Here is a 23,816-nt window from a genome sequence, read left to right as displayed (position 1 = left end):
CCGGGGGGGCGGGGGGGATTCCGGCTGTTGCGGCAAACCCGAAATCAACTTGGGCTTGAAGTTTGAAAGCCCCTTGTTTTGAGAGCTTTGCGATGCAAATCGCCGTTGTGATCTACACATCGTCCGTGCCTTTCCTTTTAAACGCTTGTGTGTGTGTGTGTTGAAAATATAAACATTTCTAAGTGTGTGTGTGTGTCTGTGTGGCTTGGTGTGCGATTCCCACTCGCAGCCACCAGCACCGGTGACGATTATCATCGGAACCGGTCTAGAGGCCCCCCCCACCCCTCACCTAGATCGACCCGGCCTCAAATGAGTACCCGGGTGTGGGGTGTTAACATCGCCACGAGGGAGTTTGGTGTTTGCCACCCCAGCCCCTCGTGTGCCACAGTGCCGGCCTTCGTAGGTGCTACTCGCTAACAGCACTTGCCCCCGACTGTGTTGCGGCTACACTGTTGATCTTTGTCTGTTTCTTTATCGGCTGTGGTGCGGTGGTTATGGCACTTCCAAGCCTTGGCTTGCATCATTGCCAAGTGGAATATCAACCTGTCTCTGGGCGGTTACCAAGGTCGACCGAGTCTTAAATGTGTACCTGCTGCAATGTATTACAAAAATAAACATCGCTACTCGGGACCACACCACACACCCCTTCATCTCCATTTATATAAAAGGCAAAGTTGTGATTATGTGTGTCTGTTCAAAATGTTTAGCGTACTTCCCGACATGCAACAAACTGGAAATTTGCCATGTGGGTACTTTCCAGACTGTACAGCATGCACAAATTATAAAAATACACTTTTTTTGGGGGGGGGGGGGGGGGAGCTCAATAATGCATGTATTTTTTGCACGGCAAGTAAGCTGTGACGTCACATCTGTCACGTGACCCGCGCACGTGGAAGCGTAACGCATCGTAGTGCAGCGGGTAGCGCGCCGCGCTACGAACCCGGCGAGCCGAGTTCGATTCCCGCTCACGGCCACCACCGGTGACGATTATTTCAACCGCTCCTGGGCCTCCCCTAGGTCGACTCGGCCTCAAACGAGTAGCCGGTGTGGTGTGTGAACATCGCCACTGGGGAGACAAAGGCGGCCGGGCGTGGTGAATCCAAGTCCCGGGCGAAGCCGGGTGGTAAAACTAGTATAACACCTTAACAGCTGATTTATCAACAGCACTTGCCCCTAGCAGTGCATCTTGGCTACACGGGGAGATCTTTGTGTCTCTGCGTCGTGTGTATGGGCAGCGACGGTTCCAGTGGGTCGCGGCGTGCGCTATAAACCCCCCCCACGACTTGAGTTCAATTCCCCGGCCACAACCCCCCCCCCCCCCCCACAGTCGATCGAAGATGAATCCGGTGGCTTCGGGGAAGAGGCAGGGAAGGGGGTGCTGGAATTTTCAAAAACGGAAGATAATCATTGTTTAAATTGGCTTTTTTTGTTGTTGCACATTTTAGGATAACATAATGTTTGTGTTCTTGGTTCTTTCGGTAAAGTCACGTAGAAGGGAAATAATAAAATAATAAAAATATGAAACAATACAATTCTCACGACGTTACGACTGCAACACAAGCAATCATCATCAGGTGTGAAATTCACAGAATTGTTTTTTCTTGCTGTGGATGTTACAGCTGATGATGATTGCTTGTGTTACAGTCGAAACGTCGTGAGAATTTTATTTTTTTATTATTTTATTTTTTCCCTTTTATGTGACTTTACCGAAAGAACCAAGAATATGAATCCCTGCAGTCACGAAAGCTTTAAATCAAAATATTATGCTTGTGGGTATTGTGTGTGTGCAGTTTTCTTCTGTGTTTCTTAATGTGTTTACGATGTGAAATTGTCATAAAGAAACGTACACAGAGGCAAAAAAAAAATACATATCCTGCTGTAGAAAGTGACCGTGTTTTACTGTACCGTACTTGCCACTACAAATCTCGAAGACTCTGCGTGGGGTTGGTGGCATTACGTAGCACCGCTCTTGTTTCAATGTCTTTATTTGGCAAATCGCCGGACCGATGCAGCCTTTTAGGCCGGCTCTCCGGCAAACGCCGCATGACACAGCGCACTTTTCTCCGTGTCGTGTATACTTTCTGTCTTTATTACTGCAGCTATTAGTCATGACAGATGTATGCAGTATTTTCATTGTTTAAGTTGTGTGTAGTGTATAATGTACCGTACGTAATATTTGACACTGAATTCAAGTGTTGCTGCTTTTTTTTTTGTCACGGACGCGGTGCCGATCGCCGGACTGGTTTCCTCCTTGCAGCGGTTTTGCGGTTTCCCCAGATCGGCCCGGGGCCGCTGGATAATCGATGATCAACTGTATCATCGTTGGCAAGTTGTGTGTGTGTGTATATATGAAGGAGGCTCGTGAAGGACATTGCTACTGGCTAGCTGTTGCATGGAGGGCAGTCGCCCTCCATGCAACAACGGAGGGCGGAGGAGCGACGCTCACAACAACGAGCGGAGCGCCGGGTGGCTAAAACACAACAAGTTGGCACAGTAGAGGGTGGGGGGTACAGCTGGTGGTGCATCTACCGGTCATCTCAGTCGGCCAACCCATGGCACCTGGGTCTGTCTCGTGACCTCCTGTCAGCGAGCCTTAGAAATTCACGTGGTAGCCTCAAAGTGCACCTGGCCTGGCACAGGCACCGTGGTGATGACATCCACCGCAATTTGGTGGCTGACTTGCCGGCGTCGACGTTGTTGTTGTTGGTACAGTACATGCCTATCCTCCGGGGCTTTCCCCCAAGTAGACTCGGCCGAAAACGAGTACAGTCCGTGAACATGTGGGCAGGGTCACGTGGGGTGGGGCAGGGTCACGTGGGCTGGTGGGATAGTTGTCGGCCACTCGACCTAGAGCCCCCCCCCCCTTTCGTGCACCCGGCCACTCGACCTAGAGCCCCCCCCCCCTTTCGTGCACCACGCGGACCTTGACAGGAGAGCGTGGGTGGACTGGCTGGTGGTGGTAGTGGGGGTGGTGGTGGTGGTGGTGCACGGCTGTGTGCATCGGAGGTGGCGTGACGGAGAGCGGTGGCCTCGTGCCCGTGCCTCTGTGATGGCCCTGCCTGATAGCGCGCCACGTGTCTGTAGCCTGGGCCGTCTGCGTGCCTCTGCGCGTGGCGTCTGACTGCGCGTGGCGTGTGACCGGGCGCTTGAAGCTTTCCAGGAAAGTTCACTGCCTTTGCCAAACGCAGCGTCGCTCTGCCCGCACGCCCACTCGATGTGGGTCACGGGCCACGAGTAGCTCTCTCCCCTCTCCCTCCCCTCAATCCTTCCCCCCACCCCTAAATCCCTCCCCCCTCCCTCCCCTCAATCCCTCCCCCCTCCCTCCCATCAATCCCTCCCCCCTCCCACCCCTCAATCCCCCCTCTCTCCCCTCAATCCCTCCCCTCAATCCCTCCCCTCAATCCCTCCCCTCAATCCCTCCCACCCCTCAATCCCACCCCTCAATCCCTCCCCTCAATCCCTCCCACCCCTCAATCCCCCCCCTCAATCCCTCCCCCCTCCTTCCCCTCAATCCCTCCCCTTAATCCCTCCCCTCAATCCCTCCCCCCCTCCCTCCCCTCAATCCCTCCCCCCTCCCTCCCCTCAATCCCTCCCCTCAATCCCTCCCCCCCTCCCTCCCCTCCCTCCCCTCCCCCCTCCCTCCCCTCGGTCGAGTGCCAGCACGCAACCCGAGTGGCCCACTGCCAAACGGGGGGGTGGGGGGTGGTTGGTGGTGGAGGTGTCTGTGTGTGTACGCGTGGTGGTGCTGGTCGTGGCGATGGTGAATCGGTTTGTAAATGCGGTGTAGAGGGGGGTGGTGGTGTGCAGTCGGTTTGTGTTGGCGTGGTGGTGGTGTGGTATTGGTATGCGTTCGCGTGGTGGTGGTTACGGTGGTGGTGCGGTGCCGGTTTGCATATGCGTGGTGATGGTGGTGGTTGTGGTTGTTACGGTGGTGGTAGTGGTGGTGGTGGTGATGGTGGTGGTTGTGGTTGTTACAGTGGTGGTTGTGCTGGTGGTGGTGCTGCTGGTGGTAGTGGTAGTGGTGCGAGTCTGCGTCCCTTTTCTCGCTCCTGCAACGTGAACCGAATGGAGCGAAAACTTGCGTAACATTTTATTATTACTATAATAATATATAAATATGAATTCACAACCGTGGAGTGCGCACGCGTGCGCGGACCACCCCCCCCCCTTGCCTTTCCGGCGTGTCGAGAACAGCGGCGATCGCAACCATACGGCGGTAATCGCTCGCACACGCCGTAGCGTCAAGAGGATCTCTCGCCGTTACCAAAAAAAGAATTCCACAATCCCATCACCCGCTGCTCCTCCCCCACTCCCCGCTGCACGCAGTCCAGTTGCCATATCCTCCAGCGGTCTTAGAGTGATGGGACTCGCCAGGGAGACTGAGAATCCTGATCCCCGCAAACGCACACACAGACACACGCACGGACACGAGCACACACACAGACGTGCACACGGACACGCGCACACACACAGACGCGCACACACACAGACGCACACACAGACGCACACACAGACGCACACACAAACGCGCACACACAAACGCGCACACACAAACGCGCACACACAAACGCGCACACACAAACACACAGACGCGCACACACAAATACAGACGCGCGCACACACACACAAAGATAAAGATCCCCCGTATAGCCTTAACAGACTGTAGGGGCAAGTGCTGTTAGCGAGCACCTATGAAGGCTGCTACGGTACACGAGGGCGTGGGTGGCCAGCACCACGCCCGACCGCCTTTGTCTCCCCAGTGGCGATGTTTACACACCGCACCAGGTACTCATTTATGGCTGAGTCGACCTAATACAGACACGCGCACACACACCGACACACGCACAGAGAGAGGGCCCTGTGTCAGCGCAGTTGGGCTTGGCGAGAGGGATGAGTCTGGCATTGTGGGGAAGTCGGCACCTCCGATCGGCACTGCAGGCAGCGTACGGCTCCGTATGGTGCGAAAGAAGTTCTAGCGTGCGGATATCGACAAACTGGCAGGCCGGTCTGTGACCTGGGTGTCTACGCAGTGTACACACAGACCGATCTCTGACCTGGCTCTCCAGACCGGCCTGTGACTGGGTCTCTAGTCAGAGACCGGCCCACACGTGGGGCTTGGTTTGCGTGCCAGGGAGAATTCGTTTGATTGTTGTGTCCGACCCCTGAAGTGCGCGCGAAAGAATGCCGACAGGGGTTAACCTGTCGTGTTGGCGTGCCCGCCCCCCGCACCACCCTGCCCACGTGCCCCCCCCCCCGCACCACCCTGCACACATGCCCCCCCCGCACCACCCTGCCCACATGCCCGCCCCCGCACCACCCACGTGCCCGCCCCCGCACAAACCGTGCTGTCGCCGAGTATTTCCGTAACGCGTTCCCCCGCTGTTGCCGTTTCTCCGCGCACCCCGACGGCAGCAGCAGCAGCAGGAGGAGCAGCAGGAGAGCGCCAGCGCGTGGCGCGCGCGAGCTCCTCCTCCCCCTCCGTGGGGGGCCCCGCCCGCAGGGCTGCGGCGGGCGGCGGGGGCGGCTGCCCCGCGCCTCTGGACGCCATCGCGGGGGCGTACCTGACGGGCCAGTGGCCCCGCGACCACCACCACCACCACCACCCCCACCCCGCCGCGCCGGCCGTGCGGGACAAGGCCACCCAGGTGAGGGCGGCGCAGCGGCGCGGGTCTCCTCCCGGGCGCGGGAGCCCGGCACGGAACTGGCGCGGAGCGGTGCCGTTGGTTTAGAAAAGCTGTGACCCTCCGTGATGCGGGCAGTGGGCCCGGGGGGCTGCCGGGACAGCAGAGGTCGCAACCGGGTACCCGATACCCGTACCCTACCAGATACCCGGCTAGCCGTACCCGACCCTGGTGCGGCCGGGTACGGGTAGACCGTGAGTCACTGGTGAGTCACCGTTTGTCACTCATTTCCCAACGTCTTGTCTCTTCTCACAATTCAAGTTCCTAGAATCAACCCACCCGCGCCTGCAACATGGCTTCATCCGAGAGGTCGCAATCGGGTACCCGATACCCGTACCCTACCCGTACCCGGCCGGGTACGGGTAGGGTACGGGTACGGCCGGGTACGGGTACCCGTTTGCGACCCTGGTGCGGCCGGGTACGGGTAAGGAATCAAAACCCGTTTGCGACCTCTGCGGGACAGTGGGCGGGGCTATGTGAAAGTGGGCGGGGTTTGCAATGGCGGCAGTCGGGGGGGTTGGGGGAGCTGAGGTCACGTTGTGGCACCGCAGTGGGACCAGCAGCGGTAGGTCAGATGCACAATTTTGAACACATTTCAGACTCTTAAACCTCTCTCCCCTCCTCCCTTACCTTGCGACGGCGAGACCCTCGCTGTTCAAGGGCTCTTAACGACGTCCACATGAATTTCTGTTATTGTTTGGGGAGGCGGGGGAGAGAGGTGGGGACGGGGACGCGGTCAGTGAGGGGGTCCCGTTGTGGCGAGATGTTGACTACCTCGCCTGGTGTACAGGAGGTCGTGGGTTCGATCCCGACCCTGACGATTCTTGGTGGTTTATTTGGCGTCCGCGTGTTCACTCTCTCTCCCCGTGGTTGCGGGGATTTTTCTCCGGCGTCCTCCGATTATTTTCCCCTCCCACGTTTAGTGTCAACGTCAACGCGTTCAAAGTCATTTGCCTGCCATAAAGTTCCCCCCCCCCCACCCAAGCGATGGCTTGGGGGGGGGAGTGACTTGGAGTGCAAGTGAGATGAGTCAAATTCCTCTGTCGCTGCTGTGACCGCCGCCAAGGAGCGAGCGGGGCAGATGGAGTTATCGATCTTTTCTTTTCTTGCGGGACGAATTTGCCGAGAGAGGGGGGCCCCTCCGCCGGCCCCTCAAGGGTGCCCCCCCCCCCCCCTGTCTTGGACCTGTGGGGGCACAACGGCGCGTTGCAGTTACCCCCTCGGTGATGGAGCGCGACGATCACAAAGCGCAGCAGAATTTGCTGCTGCCCCCGTTTCTCTCTCTCTCACTATCTCCCTCTGTTCCTGTGCCTCTCTCTCTCGCTATCTCCCTCTGTCGCTGTGCCACTCTCTCTCTCTATCTCCCTCTGTTGCTGTGCCTCTCTCGCTATCTCTGTCTGTCCCTGTGCCTCTCTCTCTCGCTATCTCTGTCTGTCCCTGTGCCTCTCTCTCTCTCTCTCGCTATCTCTGTCTGTCCCTGTGCCTCTCTCTCTCTCTCTCGCTATCTCCCTCTGTCCCTGTGCCTCTCTCTCTCGCTATCTCTGTCTGTCCCTGTGCCTCGCTCTCTCACTATCTCTCGCTATCTCCCTCTGTCTCTGTGCCACTCTCTCTCTCACTATCTCTCCTTGCTGTGTGCGGGCGGTGGCGCAGTGGTTAGCTCGCTGGATGATGATCGGGGCGTGGTTGTTTTGTGCGCTTGCCACCGCAGTCCGGCTGCTGCTGCTTTCCCCCACGGCTGTCCAGAATGGGGGGGGGCAGGGGGGGGATCGAGGGACCTCCAGCCCTGGGCCCCCCAGGAGGAAACTGCTTCCCACATTTCACCTCCCAATAAGTTAAAACTAGAAACTAACTTTTTTATTTTTACCAGGTAAAACCGAGCTGTTCAGCTATTTTTCAGAAGTGACCGTCACAAATGAGAAGCTCAACCACGTGGTGGTTTATCGTCGTCGTGTGGAAGTTGACAGCAGCCAAGTACTCTAAAAAAAAGCGTGACGTCGATTCTAAATGTGGAGGGGGAAAAACCGGAGGACCCGGAGTAAAATCAGCGCGACCACTGGGGGAGAGAGAGACGCACGCAAACTCCAAATACACAGCAGGGGTCGGGATCGAACCCACGACCTCGCGTGCGCGCCAGGCGAGGTGGCATCTCCTCGGCACAGCGGCGTGCCCCAAGACGGAGGCACAGGACGACTTTGCGTGGCCACGTGCCTCTCGCCGCGGCGTTTCCCTCCTGCGCGGTCCGTGCCTGCGTGTGGGATTATTACATAAGCACTTGACCCTCCACCCCCCACCACCACCACCAGCCACCCCTTACAGGGCGTTGCTCGCTGTGGGAAGACAAAAGTGCCCTTTGAGCACGGTCGCTTAATTCTCTCCTCAATCCGGCAGCTGGGAGGCACGGGCGAGTTTGTGTCGTTGTGTAACGCAACTTACTTAATTTGGAGCTTTCGTGACTGCAGGAAAATTACTCTTTGGTTCTTTCGGTAAAGTCACGCATAAAGAGAAAATAATGTAATTTATTATTTTCTCTTTATACGGACTTTACCGAAAGAACCAAAGAGTATAACGCAACTGCCGCTACCGCGTTGATCGGAGGTGCGGGCGGGCGGGCGGAGGGGGGGGGAAGGACGGCAAACTTGACGCGCGCAAAGCAGTTTTTGCAATAAATGAGTGTTCGGTCGAGATGATGTGAAAGTGCGTGGCTCTGGCGGTTTGCTTGCTAGGAATTGAGCTCGTGTCTCTAGGAGGGCGTCGTGGGGGAGTTGGGGGAAGGGGGTTGGGGTGGGGGGGTTGGTGAGAAAGAGATGCACCTTTGTCCCCCCCCCCCCCCCGTCTTGGATTGGCAAAGTTGGCGACGCGCACGAGGTGCGAGCGCGAGCAACGAGCGAAACTTTAACGACACCACCGGGTCAAGGTCTTGTTTTCCCGGAGTGAACTTCCTCTGATCCGCGGAAAAAGCGGTGGTGCCATTGGTGCTGGGGGGGGAGAGGGCGGTGGGTGGGTGGGTGAGGGGGTTACCCGCTGCCTGCGGTCCGGGCGTCCGGCTCGAAAGCCAAAGAGCCACGAGTTCGGATCTCGATCGGGGGGGGGGGGTAGGGGCTGGGTGGGGGCATTGCATAAGAACGAGCAGAAGAGGGCATCGCCACGTGTCCAACCGTCACATTGCCGCCCTGATGGATTGGCCGCCCCCACCGCACCCAGTGCATCGTGTGTGTGTGTGTGGCACGGCTGTCTGTGTGGTGTGTCCATGTGCGTGTGCGTGTGGCACGGCTGTCAGTGTGTGTGTGTGTGTGGCACGGCTGTCTGTGTGGTGTGTGCGTGTGTGTGCGTGTGAGTGTGTGTGTGTGTGGCACGGCTGTCTGTGGTGTGTCCGCGTGTGTGCGTGTGTGTGCGTGTGAGTGTGTGTGTGGCACGGCTGTCTGTGTGGTGCGTGTGTGTGGCACGGCTGTCTGTGTTGTGTCCATGTGCGTGTGTGTGTGGCACGGCTGTCCGCGTGCGTGTGTGTGTGGCACGCTGTCTGTGTGGTGTGTCCGCGTGCGTGTGTGTGTGGCACGGCTGTCTGTGTGTGTGGCACGGCTGTCTGTGTGGTGTGTCCGCGTGTGTGAGTGTGGCACGGCTGTCTGTGTGGTGTGTGTGCGTGTGTGTGCGCGTGTGCGTGCGCGTGTGTGCGCGTGTGTGCGCGTGTGTGTGCGTGTGTGTGCGTGTGTGTGCGTGCGTGTGCGTGCGTGTGCGTGTGTCTGTGTGGTGCGTGCGTGTGCGTGCGTGTGCGTGCGTGTGTGCGTGCGTGTGCGTGCGTGTGCGTGCGTGTGTGGTATCGCGGTGACGTAGCGGTTAGCGCGACGCGTTACGGACCTGCGACCCGAGTTCGGTTCCCGCTCACTTCCACCACCAGTGACGGTTATCGGTAGCTGTCCTGGGACTCCCCTAGGTCGACTCGGCCTCAAATTACTAAGTGTAAACATCGCCCTTGGGGAGACAAAGGCGGTCGGGCGTGGTGCTGGCCACCCACCCCCTCGTGTGCCGTGCCGGCCTTCATAGGTGCCGCTCGCTAACAGCACTTGCCCCAACAGTCTGTTACAGGCTACAGGGGGGATCTGTGTGTTTTGGTTTTGCTGTAATTTCCTGTAGATGTTTAGAGATGGGATCTTTCTGCATGTCTGCCTGCGCCTTGTTATATATTCGCCTTGCTAGGGGTGCGACGGTGGCGATGTTAACTTCCTTGTCTGGTATGCAGGAGGAGGTCATGAGTTCGACCCCGATCCTGTGACGCCAGCTGTATATATTTGGAGGTTGCGTGTGGATTTTTCTCCCGGGTCCTGCGTTTTTCTTTTCCCCGCGCATTTTGAAATCGGCGTCACGTGTTCAGAGAATTTTGCTGCTGCTGTAAATTCCACGTGATGACGATATCCTCTTCGTTGAGCTGTCATTCGTGATGGCCAGGTCGCTTCTAAAAGAGCTGCATAGCTCAGTGGAGCCTTACCTGGTGAAATTAAGCAAATAGTATGACATTGAAATGGTTTCTATATCCGACTTGGAACTCTACCACTGAGTGGGAAGTCGGTTGACCGCTGGAGCGGAGCTACCAAGTGAGATGATCCCAGCCCAATGCACTCGTTAGTGACTGGTGATGCGCTCACGATTTTCTGACCGTTCCAAAACAAAAACAAAAATTCCTGAAAATCCGCCCTGAAATACGAAGTTTCGGACCGTTCTGCACGGTGATTTTGTTTCGGATTGACGTCGCACGCACGCCGGGTAGGGCACCTGGCGCCATCGTCGCCATCATCGTCGTCATCATCGTCGTCATCGCGATCGTCGCCATGGTCACGGGCGTCGTCGCCATGGTCACGGTCGTCGTCGTAATTGCGATTGTCGCCATGGTCACTGTCGTCGTTTTCATTGCGATGGTCGCCATGGTCACGGGCGTCGTCGCCATGGTCACGGTCGTCGTTGTCATTGCGATCGTCGCCATGGTCACGGGCGTCGTCGCCATGGTCACGGTCGTCGTCGTCATTGCGATCGTCGCCGCCATTGCGGTCACCGTCGTCACGGTTGTCATTGAGATCGTCACCTTCGTCGCCATGGTCACGGTCGTCGTCATCGCAATCATCGCCATGGTCACGGTCGTCGTCATCGCAATCATCGCCATGGTCACGGTCGTCGCCATCGTCGTCACCATCGTTGTCGTGGCCGCCGTCGCGTCACACGGACACGACGTGGAAACGCTCTGAAAATCCCCCCCCCCCCCCCCAAAAAATGTAAATCTGAAATAATCCGTAAAACTCCATACTTCAATCTGAAACTCGCCCGCTTCGGTTTTTAACGTCGCCGAAATGTGAAGATGATTGTCCGGAGCGAGAGAGATGGAGAGTAATTAGTCGGCCTGGGGGGGGGTGTGGGGGGGGGGTCACGGTACACCTCGGGGGGCTCGGCCGCCGCTTTGCTCGCCCGGTGGTTGAGCACCGGCCGACCGTCGCGGCGCCGTTCAATCGGCGGCTCGTCGATCTCGGTCGCTACGGCAATGGTGCCGGCGGTGGGTCCGCTGGGCCCACCGGATCGGCGCGGTTCCGCGATTCAGCGGCGCTAACGAGCACCGGGGGGGGGGAGGGCGGATGAGGAGGTGGGGGGGGTCACAATGGCCGTGTCACCAGAGACGTGGATGCTTTAACAATCCTGGTGTCGGCCTCGGCTCCCTCTCGAGATGTCTCTAAAAATAACGATGAAGGCCACAGCCCCTCCACTCGCCTGCTCGCGTGTGCCGTGTGCCGCCTGCAATGTCCCGGGGGGAGGGGGGGGGGGTGTGCGAGGTGATTTATTAATGTTGTGAAATTCTATCGTGAGAGTCGTTTGTGAAGATTGACGTACTGTATGAACGCGCCAATGTAAAATAGCTCTTCGTAACAAAGGTGTTTTTTGGGTTAGATCGCAGAAGTTTAAATGTTATGTCGTAACCCTCCACCACCCGACACAGCCAATTGGTAGGGGATTTGTCACGTTAACAAAACGCCAAGTATTTAACTAGTATAGTGTATAGTGTAATATAGTGTATAGTGTAATGTAGAGTGTAGTGTATAGTATAGTGTAATGTAGAGTATAGTGTAGTGTACTACTTCAGCCCACTGGTGTGTTGCAGAGTAAATCCGCAAACATTTACAATTTGAGGTACCGCGACGTTTCGCTGCTAGTTACATCCAGCGTCATCGGGCGATTTGCCTTGCTGATTGGCCGTGTCGGGTGGTGGAGGGTTACGACACAATAATTATACTTGCTCGATCTCACCCAAAAACCTTGATTACGAGTAATATTGGTCGCGCAAGCAATGCTGCGTGTTAAACATAAAATAGCTACGATGCAATTTAAATCAATTTGATGGCTTGGCGCGCTTATACGAGACCTTTTCTAAACTCGCTCGTCGTTGACAATGTGGTGGCCAAGTTACCGGCCAGTGCGAACAAATTGCGTCAAGCGCGCAGAGCGTCCGTTGACTTCACTGTGTGTTTTTGGTTTTAAATTCGCTTGCGGTTTGCTAGCAAGCGGGTAGGGGGGGGGGATACCTCGCACAATGGACAATTGGCTTGAAAATATCGACGTTCATTATTACCACCCGTCAATTTATTTCTCAGAACCATGTTGGGGTCATGCAGCGGGGTTGGTGGTGGTGGTGGTGGTGGAGGGGTGGTGGTGGTGGTGGTGGTGGTGGAGGGGTGGTGGTGGTGGTGGTGGTGGTGGGGCGGTGGTGGTGGTGGTGGTGGAGGGGCGGTGGTGGTGGTGGAGGAGGGGCGGTGGTGGTGGTGGAGGAGGGGTGGTGGTGGTGGCGTGGAGGGGTGGTGGTGGTTGAGTGGTGGTGGTGGTGGTTGAGTGGTAGTGGTGGAGGAGGGAGGAGGAGTGGTGGTGGTGGTGGTAGTGGTGGTGTTGGTGGTGTTGGTGGTGGAGTGGTGGTGGTGTTGCAGGGGTTGAGAGACCTGCTTCCCCCCATCCCTGGAGTGGTGCGGTGGCCGGCGAGTCTCAACACGCCCTGGGAGGGAGGGGGAGAGGGAGGGAGGGAGCGTCTCTCGAGAGGGGGAGAGAGGGGGGCGTGTGGACCATACCCACGCTTTACCCCATCCCGTGAGTGGTCGGGTCGCGGTTTTAATGCCCCGTCAATCACGTTGGGCGTAGCGATCACGTGACCTCGGCAGCCACCGGAGGCGCTGGGATGAGTGCCTCCCGATTAATAAATAAATAGATTTAACGCGCAGGAAACTCCGCGCTAAATGTCTGGCGTTACGTAACGCGCGCCAACATGCGTTCGAACGAACGCGCGCCACCCGCCTTTGACGCGACATGCAAATAAGGGCCGTCGCCCGGAACGTCGGCCTTTGTACGGTTTGCCATCTTAGGCAACGCGCTGTCTGTGTGTGTGTGTATGTGTGTGTGATTGGTGGCCGGAAGCAAGCCCCTGTGCGCACGCGGGCGGGCGGTTGGTCCTGACGTCGGGAGAGCGTCGGATAGTTTGTGATCATAACTCCCCGCCGGGGTTGCGAGGCTTGACGGGCTGAATTTTACTTCGCCCGCGCCCCCCCCCCCCCCCCCCCCTTCTGAGAACTTAAAATATATCAATTGCTCCCAATATGTATTTATTAAAGTGTTTTAATCGAAACAGCACAATCAAACATAGAACAATTGTTAAGTTAAATAAATGAAGTTATAATAATAACAATATAAAACAATTCCAATAAGAAATTAATCGGACTCTTCAAATCGCAAACAAAAATCGCAGCCTTTTGCGATTTGCTAATCGCACTGTTTCAAATTACGATTTTCGATTTGAAATCGATTTCAAATCGATTTCATCGTTGGGACCTAGAGCCTACACGCGACCGACTCAAACCGCCGGAGCGGCCGGGCAGTGCGCACGGCGCCACGTGCATCGTCCGTGTGACGGAGTTGCGGCGGCCAGAGTTCGTAAACGGGTTTTGATTCCTTACCCGTACCCTACCCGATACCCGGCTACCCGTACCCGGCCGGGTATTGGGTAGGGTACGGGTGCCCGATTGCGACCTCTGGGATGAAGCAACGTTGCAGGCACGGGTGGGTTGATTCTAGGAACTTGAATTGTGAGAAGAGACAAGACGTTGGGAAATGAGTGACAAACGGTGACTCACCAGTGACGCACGGCCTACCCGTACCCAGCCGCACCAGGGTCTCAAACGGGTACCCGTACCCGGTACGGGTAGCCGGGTATCGGGTAGGGTACGGGTATCGGGTACCCGATTGCGACCTCTGACACACACACACACACAGCCAGCGCGTGCCGGTTTGCTTTTCAGAATCGGAATAAACGGAACTCGTGATTTATTTATCCCGGAGAAATCCAACGAGCCGTGAGGCTCGTTTTCGCAGATGGCCAGTAAGCGGTGGGGGGGGGGGGCGGTGGGGTCAGACAGTGGTGGCGGTGGCGTCACCCCCCCCACGCCCCCACTCCGTGCGTCTGCCTGCGTCCGCGTGCAGACCCCGAGGGCCTGGGCCGACGAGAGCTGGGACCCGCACCGCAGGGCCCCACTGTGGGAGAGCAGCGAGCAGCGCAAAGAGGTGAGGCCGCCCACCTACCTACTCACCTGCCTGCCTACGTACTCACCTGCCCACCTACCCACTCACCTGCCCACCTACCCCCTCACCTGCCCACCTACCTACTTAACTACTCACCTACCCACTCACCTGCCCATCTACCTACTCACCTGCCCACCTACCCCCTCACCTGCCCACCTACCTACTTAACTACTCACCTACCCACTCACCTGCCCATCTACCTACTCACCTGCCCACCTACCTATCCACCTGCCCACCTACCTACTCACCTGCCCACTTACCTACTCACCTGCCCACCTACATGCCCACCTACCTACTCACCTGCCCACCTAACTACTCACCTGCCCACCTACCGACTTACCTGCCCACCTACCCCCTCACCTGCCCACCTACCCCCTCACCTGCCCACTTACCTACCCACCTGCCCACCTGCCCACCTACCTACTCACCTGCCCACCTACCCCCTCACCTGGCCACCTACCCCCTCACCTGGCCACCTACCCACTCACCTGCCCACCTACCTACTCGCCTGCCCACCTACCAACTTACCTGCCCACCCACCTGCCCACCTACCTATCCACTTGCCCACCTACCCACTCACCTGCCCACCTACCTACTCACCTGCCCACCTACCCACTCACCTGCCCACCTACCCACTCACCTGCCCACCTACCCACTCACCTGCCCACCTACCCACTCACCTGCCCACCTACCCACTCACCTGCCCACCTACCCCCTCACCTGCCCACCTACCTACTCACCTGCCCACCTACCCCCTCACCTGCCCACCTACCCCCTCACCTGCCCACCTACCTTCTCACCTGCCCACCTACCTACTCGCCTACCTACTCACCTACCTACACACCTGCCCACCTACCCACTCACCTGCCCACCTACCCACTCACCTGCCCACCTACCCCCTCACCTGCCCACCTACCTACTCACCTGCCCACCTACCCCCCCACGTGCCCACCTACCCACTCACCTGCCCACCTACCTTCTCACCTGCCCACCTACTTACTCACCTGCCCACCTACCCACTCACCTGCCCACCTACCCACTCACCTGCCCACCTACCCACTCACCTGCCCACCTACCCCCTCACCTGCCCACCTACCTCCTCGCCTGCCCACCTACCTACTCACCTGCCCACCTACCTACTCACCTGCCCACCTGTATACACACAGCAAGCTGTCGCATGCGATTCTGCAGCCGTCTGGAACGCTCTTACATCCGATTATTACGAAGCCACTGGAGCTATGCACTATTAAATCATCGGCTAGATCAGGGGTGGGGAACGTCCGTCCTGCGGGCTGTATGAGGCCCGCGAAATCATTTGGTCTGGCCCTGCCAAAAGCAACCGCAGGCGGGACTCGAAATTCAATAACAGGCTAATTTTTAAGTTGATAATTCTGTGTGGCCCGCGAATGATGTTATAAATATCCAAATGGCCCTTGGCAGAAAAAAGGTTCCCCACCCCTGGTCTAGATTGAAAACTCATTTCTTTAGGACTTTCTTTGTGCTTTAGTTTGTCCTTCCCTCCCCCGCACCTCCGATTTAGCACGCTTCGCTAAGTACGGTGCGAAAGACGTTCGACATACATTACACCTATGTACTTACCTGCCCACCTCGCTACCTACCCACACACATAAAACACATTCCTGCGGAGGGAGCTGGTAGTAACGATCAATGGCCAGGGTCAACGGCGGCGTGGTGTATTCCGCAAATATGCCCGACTGTGAGGGTGGGCACAAGCCGGCGTGAGTAGGTTAAACGTTGAGTTTTATAAGGGCACCACAGGGTGACCAGCCCCCCCCCACCCAGCCCCACCCTTCCCACCCAGCCCCTCCCCACCCAGCCCCTCACCACCCTCCCCTCCCCACCCAGCCCCACTCTCCCCACCCTCCCCACCCAGCCCCTCCCTCCCCAGCCCCTCCCCACCCGACCCAGCCCCACCCTCCCTACCCTACCCTCCCCACCCAGCCCCTCCCCTCCCCACCCAGCCCCTACCCACCCTCCCCTCCCCACCCAGCCCCACCCTCACCACCCAGCCCCTCGCCACCCTCCCCTCCCAGCCCCTCCCTGCACGACGGACACAATAATCCCCTGTGGGCTGGTGTAACCAGGACGTTCCTACCAGTATAACCCTTGAGCTGTCTTCTCACCTAGTACTTGCGTTTGTGCCGACTATACACCTATCAAGCTAACTACCCACCTACCCACCTTCCCACCTACACACCAGCCCACATACCAACTTGCCCACACACGCATTCGCCTGCCTACCGAGTCACCAACTCGCGTGCCCACCAGCCTGCTTACGGTAACAACCTACCCAGCTACCAACCGACCCTACCCACTCGCCTACGTACACAATTACTCGCATACCCAGCTTCCGTCCTTGCTACCCACTCGCTCATCTACATACGCACCTTCCTACCCACTCGCCTACAGCACGCCTACCTACCCACCCACTCGCTCACCTACAACACGACTACCCGCGCACTGGCTCGTATAGAGCAGAGGCGTAGCTTTGCCGTAGGTGGTGAGTGTAGGGTGGGGAGTGTGGTGCGTGTGGATGCTGTTTAGAGTCGTTGTACATGGTGAGCGGCGTCTAGACGGTGAGTATCGTGGTTTACCCCGATGGGGAGTGGCGTTTGTAATACGTGGGTGGTATCGTGTGTGTGGGGTGAGTGGGGAGCGGTGGTGCAACGGTTAGCGCTACGCTGCACTACGAACCTGGCGACCCGGGTTCGATTCCCGCCCACGGCCAACACCAGTGACGATTATCTGAACCGGTCCTAGGCCTTACCTAGGTCGACTGTGTAAACATCGCCACTGGGGAGACAAAGGCGGTCGGGCGTGTTGCTGGCCATCCACCCCCTCGTGTGCCGTGCCGGCCTTCGTAGGTGCTCGCTAACAGCACTTGCCCCTACAGTCTGTTAAGGCTATACCGGGAACCTTTGAACTTTGCGTATGGAGTGAGCGGTGCATGAAGGGGCCGAGTGTGGTTGCGCTGGGGTTTGTGTCATCATGACTTGGTTGCTGGTCACAATGCCCCCCACGCACAGCCATGCACGTTCGTAGCGCAGGCAGGCGGAGAGTGGACAACCCGGGAAAGCTTGCAGGTCGACAAGCTTCCAGGCAGACGTACAGGTAGCCAGGTGAGCATGCAGACAGGCTGACGGCTGTACATGCAGACAGGCCCAATGCATGCTCACCTTGCAGAGAAGTTCCTGTTTCACATGGATCAGCCTGCGCTGGTCTAATTCAGCCTTTGGGGAGTCCTAACCTTTCACTGAGGGTGGCTGGGTATGTGTGTGTGGGTGTGTGTGTGTACGTGGGAGCGGTAGTGTAGTGGTTTAGCGGGCTGTGCTATGAACTCGGCGACCCGGGTTTGATTCCCGCTCACGGCCAACACCGGTGACGATTATCTGAACCGGTCCTGGGCCTTCCCGAGGGCCATTCAGCCTCAAATGAGTACCTGGTGCAGTGTGTAAACATCGCCACAGGGGAGACAAAGGCGACCGGGCGTGGTGCTGGCCAACCACCCCCTCGTGTACCGTGCCGGCCTTCATAGGTGCTCGCTAACAGCACTTGCCCCTACAGTCTGTTCAGGCTACACGGGAGGGGATCTTCGTCACAGTCTTTGTGGTATGTGAGTGTGTACGTCTGCGTTTGTGTGGGTGTGTTGGGGTGTCTCTGTGCATCGGCTTGCGTGTGTACGTGTGTATACAGATACGACGTTGCGTGTCGTCGTACACGCTTGGATAAGTCTGCACAGTGGGGAGCACGGGTGGTGCATTTGCCAGTTATCTCGGTCAGTTAATAAACAGCAACTGGGTCTGTCCCGTGACCTCCTGTCAGCAGCGAGCCATCGACTCTTCACGTGGCCTCGAGGTGCACGCACCTAGCCTGGCACAAGCGGGCGCGGTGACGTCACCGCCCCCACTTGGCGGGAGTGTCTGCTGACTGCCCCCCACTTCTCTCCCCCCCTGCCCGCCCCCTCCCCGTCCCCCCCCCCTCTGCCCCAACTTCTCCTCCCCCCCGCCCCCAACACCCCCCCCGCCCCCAACTCCCCCTCCCCCCCCCGCCCCCAACTCCCCCCCCGGCCCCCAACTCCCCCCCCGCCCCCCAACTCCCCCCCCGCCCCCAACTCCCCCCCGCCCCCAACTCCCCCCGCCCCCAACTCCCCCCCGCCCCCAACTCCCCCCCCGCCCCCAACTCCCCCCCCGCCCCCATCTCCCCCCCGCCCCCAACTCCCCCCGCCCCCAACTCCCCCCGCCCCCAACTCCCCCCCGCCCCCAACTCCCCCCCGCCCCCAACTCCCCCCGCCCCCAACTCCCCCCCGCCCCCAACTCCCCCCCGCCCCCAACTCCCCCCGCCCCCAACTCCCCCCGCCCCCAACTCCCCCCGCCCCCAACTCCCCCCGCCCCCAACTCCCCCCGCCCCCAACTCCCCCCCGCCCCCAACTCCCCCCCGCCCCCAACTCCCCCCGCCCCCACCTCTCCCCGCCCCCAACCCCCCCCCCACCCTGCCCCCATTTCACCCCCCCCCACCTCGCTCTGTCACCCACAGATCGCCAAGCTGCGACAGCAGCTGCAGCGGAGCAAGCAGAGCGGCCTGGAGCGGGAGGCCGTCTCTCCGCTGCTCGCCGGGCTCGCCGGGCTCACCGGGCTCACCGGGCTCACCGCGCCGCCACCGCCACCAACTGTCGGCGCCCAGCCGCTGGTGCGTGCCCCGTGGAGGGCCGGAGCGCCCCAGACGGCTCGCGATGGCCGCGCCGGAGGGCGGAATGCTTGTTTGCGTGGCACGGCACTTTATGACCTGCCCCTCTTCACGTGGCCCTCAAAAGTGCACCTGGCCTGGCACGAGCACCGTGGTGACGTCACCGTCACCGCCGTTGTTGTGTTTGTTGTCGTGTGGAGCGGTGGCGGAGTTGTTGTCAACATCACTGCGCTACAAACACCTGGCGACACGGGTTCGATTGACGCTCGCGGCCAACACCGGTGACGATTGTCTGAACCTGTCCTGGCCCTCCCCTAGGTCGACTCGGCCTCAAATGACTACCTGGTTTGGTGTAAACATCGTCACTGGGGAGACGAAGGCGCCCGGGCGTGGTGCTGGCCACCCACACCCCCCTCGTGTGCCGTTCCGGCCTTCATAAGTTGCTACTCGCTAACAGCACTTGCCCCAACAGTCTGTTACAGGCTTCACGGGGGATCTTTACATTTGGCTTTGCGCGCCATTTACCGTTCTCGCCTGACCCTATAGTGCGCCGGGGGGGGGGGGGGGGGGGGCAGAGGGGGGTGGGGCTGGATGCATTTGCGTGCTTCACAACTGGCGGGGTGCGCAACTTGCGCCGTGCGTGTTGACGTCCCAACGTTGGAGTCGTCCCACACCTGGAGACGCGTCGGCGTTGAGCTCTCACGGACGGTGCCCGCGTCCGCACACCGCAGGTGGCGATGCCGAAGCCGGTGGCCGTCGCCCTGGCGGGGTTTCCCAGCATGCCCGGCGGGAGCGGCGGGGGGGCGGCCACGGCCCCCACCCTGGGCAAGGGGGTGCTGCCGCGTCTGCGCGCCAGCGTGGAGGCGCTGAACCAGGAGATTGAGCGAGTGTTCGTGCAGGAGGCGTGGTGCCACGACTCCCCGCGGGTGAGTGGAAACGCAGGGGACCCCCCCCTCTCTCTCTCTACCCCCCCTCCTCGCTCTCTCTCGCTCTAGCCGCCTCTCTAACCCTCTCTCTCTCTCTACCCCCCCCCTCTCTCTACCCCCCCTCTCTCTCTCTACCCCCTTTCTCTCTCTACCCCCCTTTCTCTCTACCCCTTCTCGCTCTAGCCGCCTCTCTCTCTACCCCCCCTCTCTCTCTCTACCCCCCTCTCTCTCTCTACCCCCCCTCTCTCTCTCTACCCCCCCCTCTCTCTACCCCTCTCCCTACCCCCCCTTCTCTCTCTACCCCCCCCTCTCTCTACCCCCCCTCTCTCTCTACCCCCCCCCTCTCTCTACCCCCCCCCTCTCTCTACCCCCCTCTCTCTCTCTACCCCCCCCTCTCTCTACCCCCTCTCTCTACCCCCCCCTTCTCTCTCTACCCCCCCCCTCTCTCTACCCCCTCTCTCTCTCTCTACCCCCTTTCTCTCTACCCCCCTTTCTCTCTACCCCCCTCTCTCTCTACCCCCCTCTCTCTCTACCCCCCCTTTCTCTCTACCCCCCTTTCTCTCTACCCCCCTCTCTCTCTACCCCCCCCTCTCTCTACCCCCCCCCCTCTCTCTGCCCCCCCTCTCTCTCTACCCCCCTTTCTCTCTACCCCCCCCTCTCTCTACCCCCCCTCTTTCTACCCCCCCCTCTCTCTACCCCCTTCTCTCTCTACCCCCCTTTCTCTCTACCCCCCCCCTCTCTCTACCCCCCCTCTCTCTCTACCCCCTTCTCTCTCTACCCCCCCTCTCTCTCTACCCCCCCCTCTCTCTACCCCCTCTCTCTCTACCCCCCTTCTCTCTCTACCCCCTTCTCTCTCTACACCCCCCTCTCTCTACCCCCCCCTCTCTCTACCCCCCCTCTCTCTCTACCCCCTCTCTCGCTCTATCCGCCTCTCTAACCCCCCCCTCTCTACCCCCCCCTCTCTCTCTACCCCCCCCCTCTCTCCCCCTCTCTTTACCCCTCTCTCTACCCCCCCCCCCCTCTCTCTCCCCCTCTCGCTCTAGCCGCCTCTCCCTCACCGGGCAGGGTGGGCGGCAGCGTGGCGGCTACGTACGTTAAACCTCTTTCGCTCCGTACGTAGCCAACCCTGCTAATAATGATTAGACATGCGGGGGGGGGGGGAGCAGTGGAAAACAACAAACTAAACACACAATTGCAGCGAGCATGCTGTTTGACCACCCTCACTCTGTTCTATGCGGAAAAACAAGCGGCCGTTGCTTTGAGCATCTCCGTTTTTCAAAGTGTGGGGAGGGGTCAGGGTAATGGCTCGGGAGGCCGGGAGAGATGAGTTGCGTCGCCGCGTCGCCTCCACGAGGATCGTCACGGTTTGTCGTCGTCGTTGTTGTTGTTGTTGTCAGCGTTGTTGTTGTCGATGTTGTCGATGTTGATGTTGTCGTTGTTGATGTCGTCGTTGTTGTTGTTGTCAGCGTAGTTTTTGTCGTCGTTGTTGTTGTTGTCAGCGTAGCTGTTGTTGTCAGCGTTGTCGTTGTCGTCGTCGTTGTTGTTGTTGTCGTCGTTGTTGTTGTCAGCGTAGTTTTTGTCGTCGTTGTTGTCAGCGTAGTTTTTGTCGTCGTCGTCGTTGTTGTTGTTGTCAGCGTAGTTAGTTTTTGTTGTCAGCGTCGTCGTTGTTGTCGTCGTTGTTGTTGTTGTTGTCAGCGTAGTTGTCGTCGTTGTTGTCGTCGTTGTTGTTGTCAGCGTAGTTGTCGTCGTCGTCGTCGTTGTTGTCGTCGTTGTTGTTGTCAGCGTCGTTGTTGTCATTGTTGTCAGCGTCGTTGTTGTTGTTTCACGCCGAGCCCTCCCAACGTGGCCAGGGACCATTTCCGCCCCTCCAGCGCCAGGCGTGTCGAGCTCCCACCACGCCCACCGGCTCGTGTCCCCCACGGGCACCACCCCCCTCCCCCCAACCGTGTGACGTGAAAAACAAACCACGATTTGTTATTTCACCAGGTTGAGGCCCACTGAGCTACGTAGCTCTCTATTCAGAAGCGACCTGGACGCAAGTGACGTGCCCGACGAAGTGGCTTGTCGTCACGTGGACATTGATAGTAGCGGCCAAATAGTCTGTGATCGCGTGATGTCGATTCTAAACGTGGAGCGGGAAAAACGGAGGACCCGGAAAAAAATCCATGAGAGAGAGAGAGACACCCGAACTACAAATATACAGCAGGTGTCAGGGTCGGGATCGAACCCACGACCTCCTGCATAACGGGCGGCGGAGATAACATCTCGCCAACCTGGCCTCGAGTGGAGAAATGTAATTCTAAGAGGGGGCGACGTTTCGGGCGACGGCCCTCCTTCATGCGCCCACAGCGTTGACGGTCGTCGTTGTCTGCCCGCCACGCATCTCCCCCCCCCCCGTCCCCCCCCCCCCCCCGTCCACGCGTTCGCAGCAGGACGCTCCGGACGGACGCCGGGCCCCTCTCCCGACGCGACCGTGCAGCTCCAACTCCGGCATCGGCGGCGGCAGCAGCGGCAGTAGTGGCAGCGGCGGCGGCAGCAACACGGCGACCCGCAGCGTGGACACGCAGACGCCGTCGGCGCTCGACGGCGAACGCTGCCGCTCGCTCCCCGCGTCGCCCGCGCTGCTCCCCCCGCTCCCTCCGCCGCAGCTATTGCTGCCGCTCTTCACCATCACAACCACCACCACCAGCAGCAGCAGCAGCATCACAGCAACTACCTCGCCGAGCGTTCCCCTCCCCCTCCTCCGCCTCCGCTCGTCCACGGTGCCGCGGCGCTGCCTGCGCCGGTCACGGTCAAGCAGCAGCAGCAGCAGCAGCTGCAGCAGCTGCTGGCGCACGTTGTGATGTCATCGACGTCGTCATCGACATTGACGGCCCTCGCCGCAGTCGATGATGTGAACAGAGGTGCGTGTTGTTGTGCGTGTTGTTGTTGTGCGTGTTGTTGTTGTGCGTGTTGTTGTTGTGTTATGGGTGTGTTGTTGTGTTATGGGTGTGTTAAGCGGCAGCGTAGAGGTTGGCGCTCCGCTGTGCTACAAACACGACAACCCGAGGTTCGAGCCACGCTCACGGCCAACACCGGTGGCGATTATCTGAACCGGTCCTGGGCCTCCCCTAGGCTTCCCCTAGGTCCGCGTACCTGGTGCGGTGTGTGGTGAACACCGCCACTGGGGAGACAAAGGCGGCCGGGCCGTGGTGCCGGCCATCGCAACCCATCGAGTGCAGTGCCGACCTTCATAGGCGCTCGCGAACAACACTTGCCCCCAACAGTCTGTCGAGGGCTACACGGGGCGGGGAATCTTTGTCCGGGCGATGGTAGCGGTGCAGCGGCAACGCTTGTTGTGCCTCGCAAGCGAAACAAGGGGCCTGGGTTCGATTCCTGGCTCGGGAGCCTCTCTGCGTGGGGTCCGTGTGATCTCCCGCCACCCCTATCCTGTTCTGCAGAGTGCGGTGAGGTGTGAGTGTACGTGCGCGCGCACGTGTACGTGCGCGCGCACGTAGGTGCGCGCGCACGCGTGTGTGTGTGTGCGCGCGCGCGTGTGTGTGCGTGTGCGCGTGTGTGTGTGTGCGCGTGTGCGTGTGTGTGCGTGTGCGCGCGTGTGCGTGTGTGCGCGCGCGCGCGTGTGTGTGTGAGCACGTGTGTGTGAGGTGGGCAGCGGTAGTGCCAACGGGGCAGGGAAATGTCGGGACTGTAGCCGAGGTTGGAGTGGCACTGTGTGCGTCACGTGTGTCGGGTTATTCGTGATGCCGTGGCGTCTGCAGCGACCGGTGATGATGGGGCAGCTGCAGTGTAACGGGCGCTGCTGGTGACGGTGTCGGTGCTGGTGATGATCATCATCATGATGGCGATGATAACAAGGGGGATGGTGATGATTGTGATGGTGACGGTGGTGATGGCGATGGTGGTGGTTATCACTTTG

At 59.2% G+C, this 23,816-nt stretch overlaps 1 protein-coding gene and 1 long non-coding RNA gene across 2 annotated transcripts in view; both read left to right on the top strand.

Annotated features, from left to right (window-relative positions):
• Positions 1–23,816, top strand: part of LOC144736716 (uncharacterized) — a 501,200-nt gene that overhangs the window by 443,105 nt on the left and 34,279 nt on the right. The gene's annotated exons all lie outside the window — the stretch shown is intronic.
• LOC144736730 (uncharacterized) overlaps positions 1–23,816 on the top strand; it is a 50,923-nt gene that overhangs the window by 19,465 nt on the left and 7,642 nt on the right. Inside the window, 7 exon segments of the mRNA XM_078619366.1 lie at positions 5,413–5,645; positions 14,172–14,252; positions 18,825–18,977; positions 19,706–19,900; positions 22,330–22,739; positions 22,899–22,977; positions 23,341–23,346. Of these exon segments, the coding sequence (XP_078475492.1) occupies positions 5,413–5,645; positions 14,172–14,252; positions 18,825–18,977; positions 19,706–19,900; positions 22,330–22,739; positions 22,899–22,977; positions 23,341–23,346 (1,157 nt within the window).

The sequence above is a fragment of the Lampetra planeri genome, chromosome 62 (genome assembly GCF_965212315.1).
Source record: "Lampetra planeri chromosome 62, kcLamPlan1.2.h2, whole genome shotgun sequence".
NCBI lineage: Eukaryota > Metazoa > Chordata > Hyperoartia > Petromyzontiformes > Petromyzontidae > Lampetra > Lampetra planeri.
The sequence above is the reverse complement of the archived record's forward strand: the minus strand, read 5'-3'. Positions and strand labels throughout refer to the sequence as shown.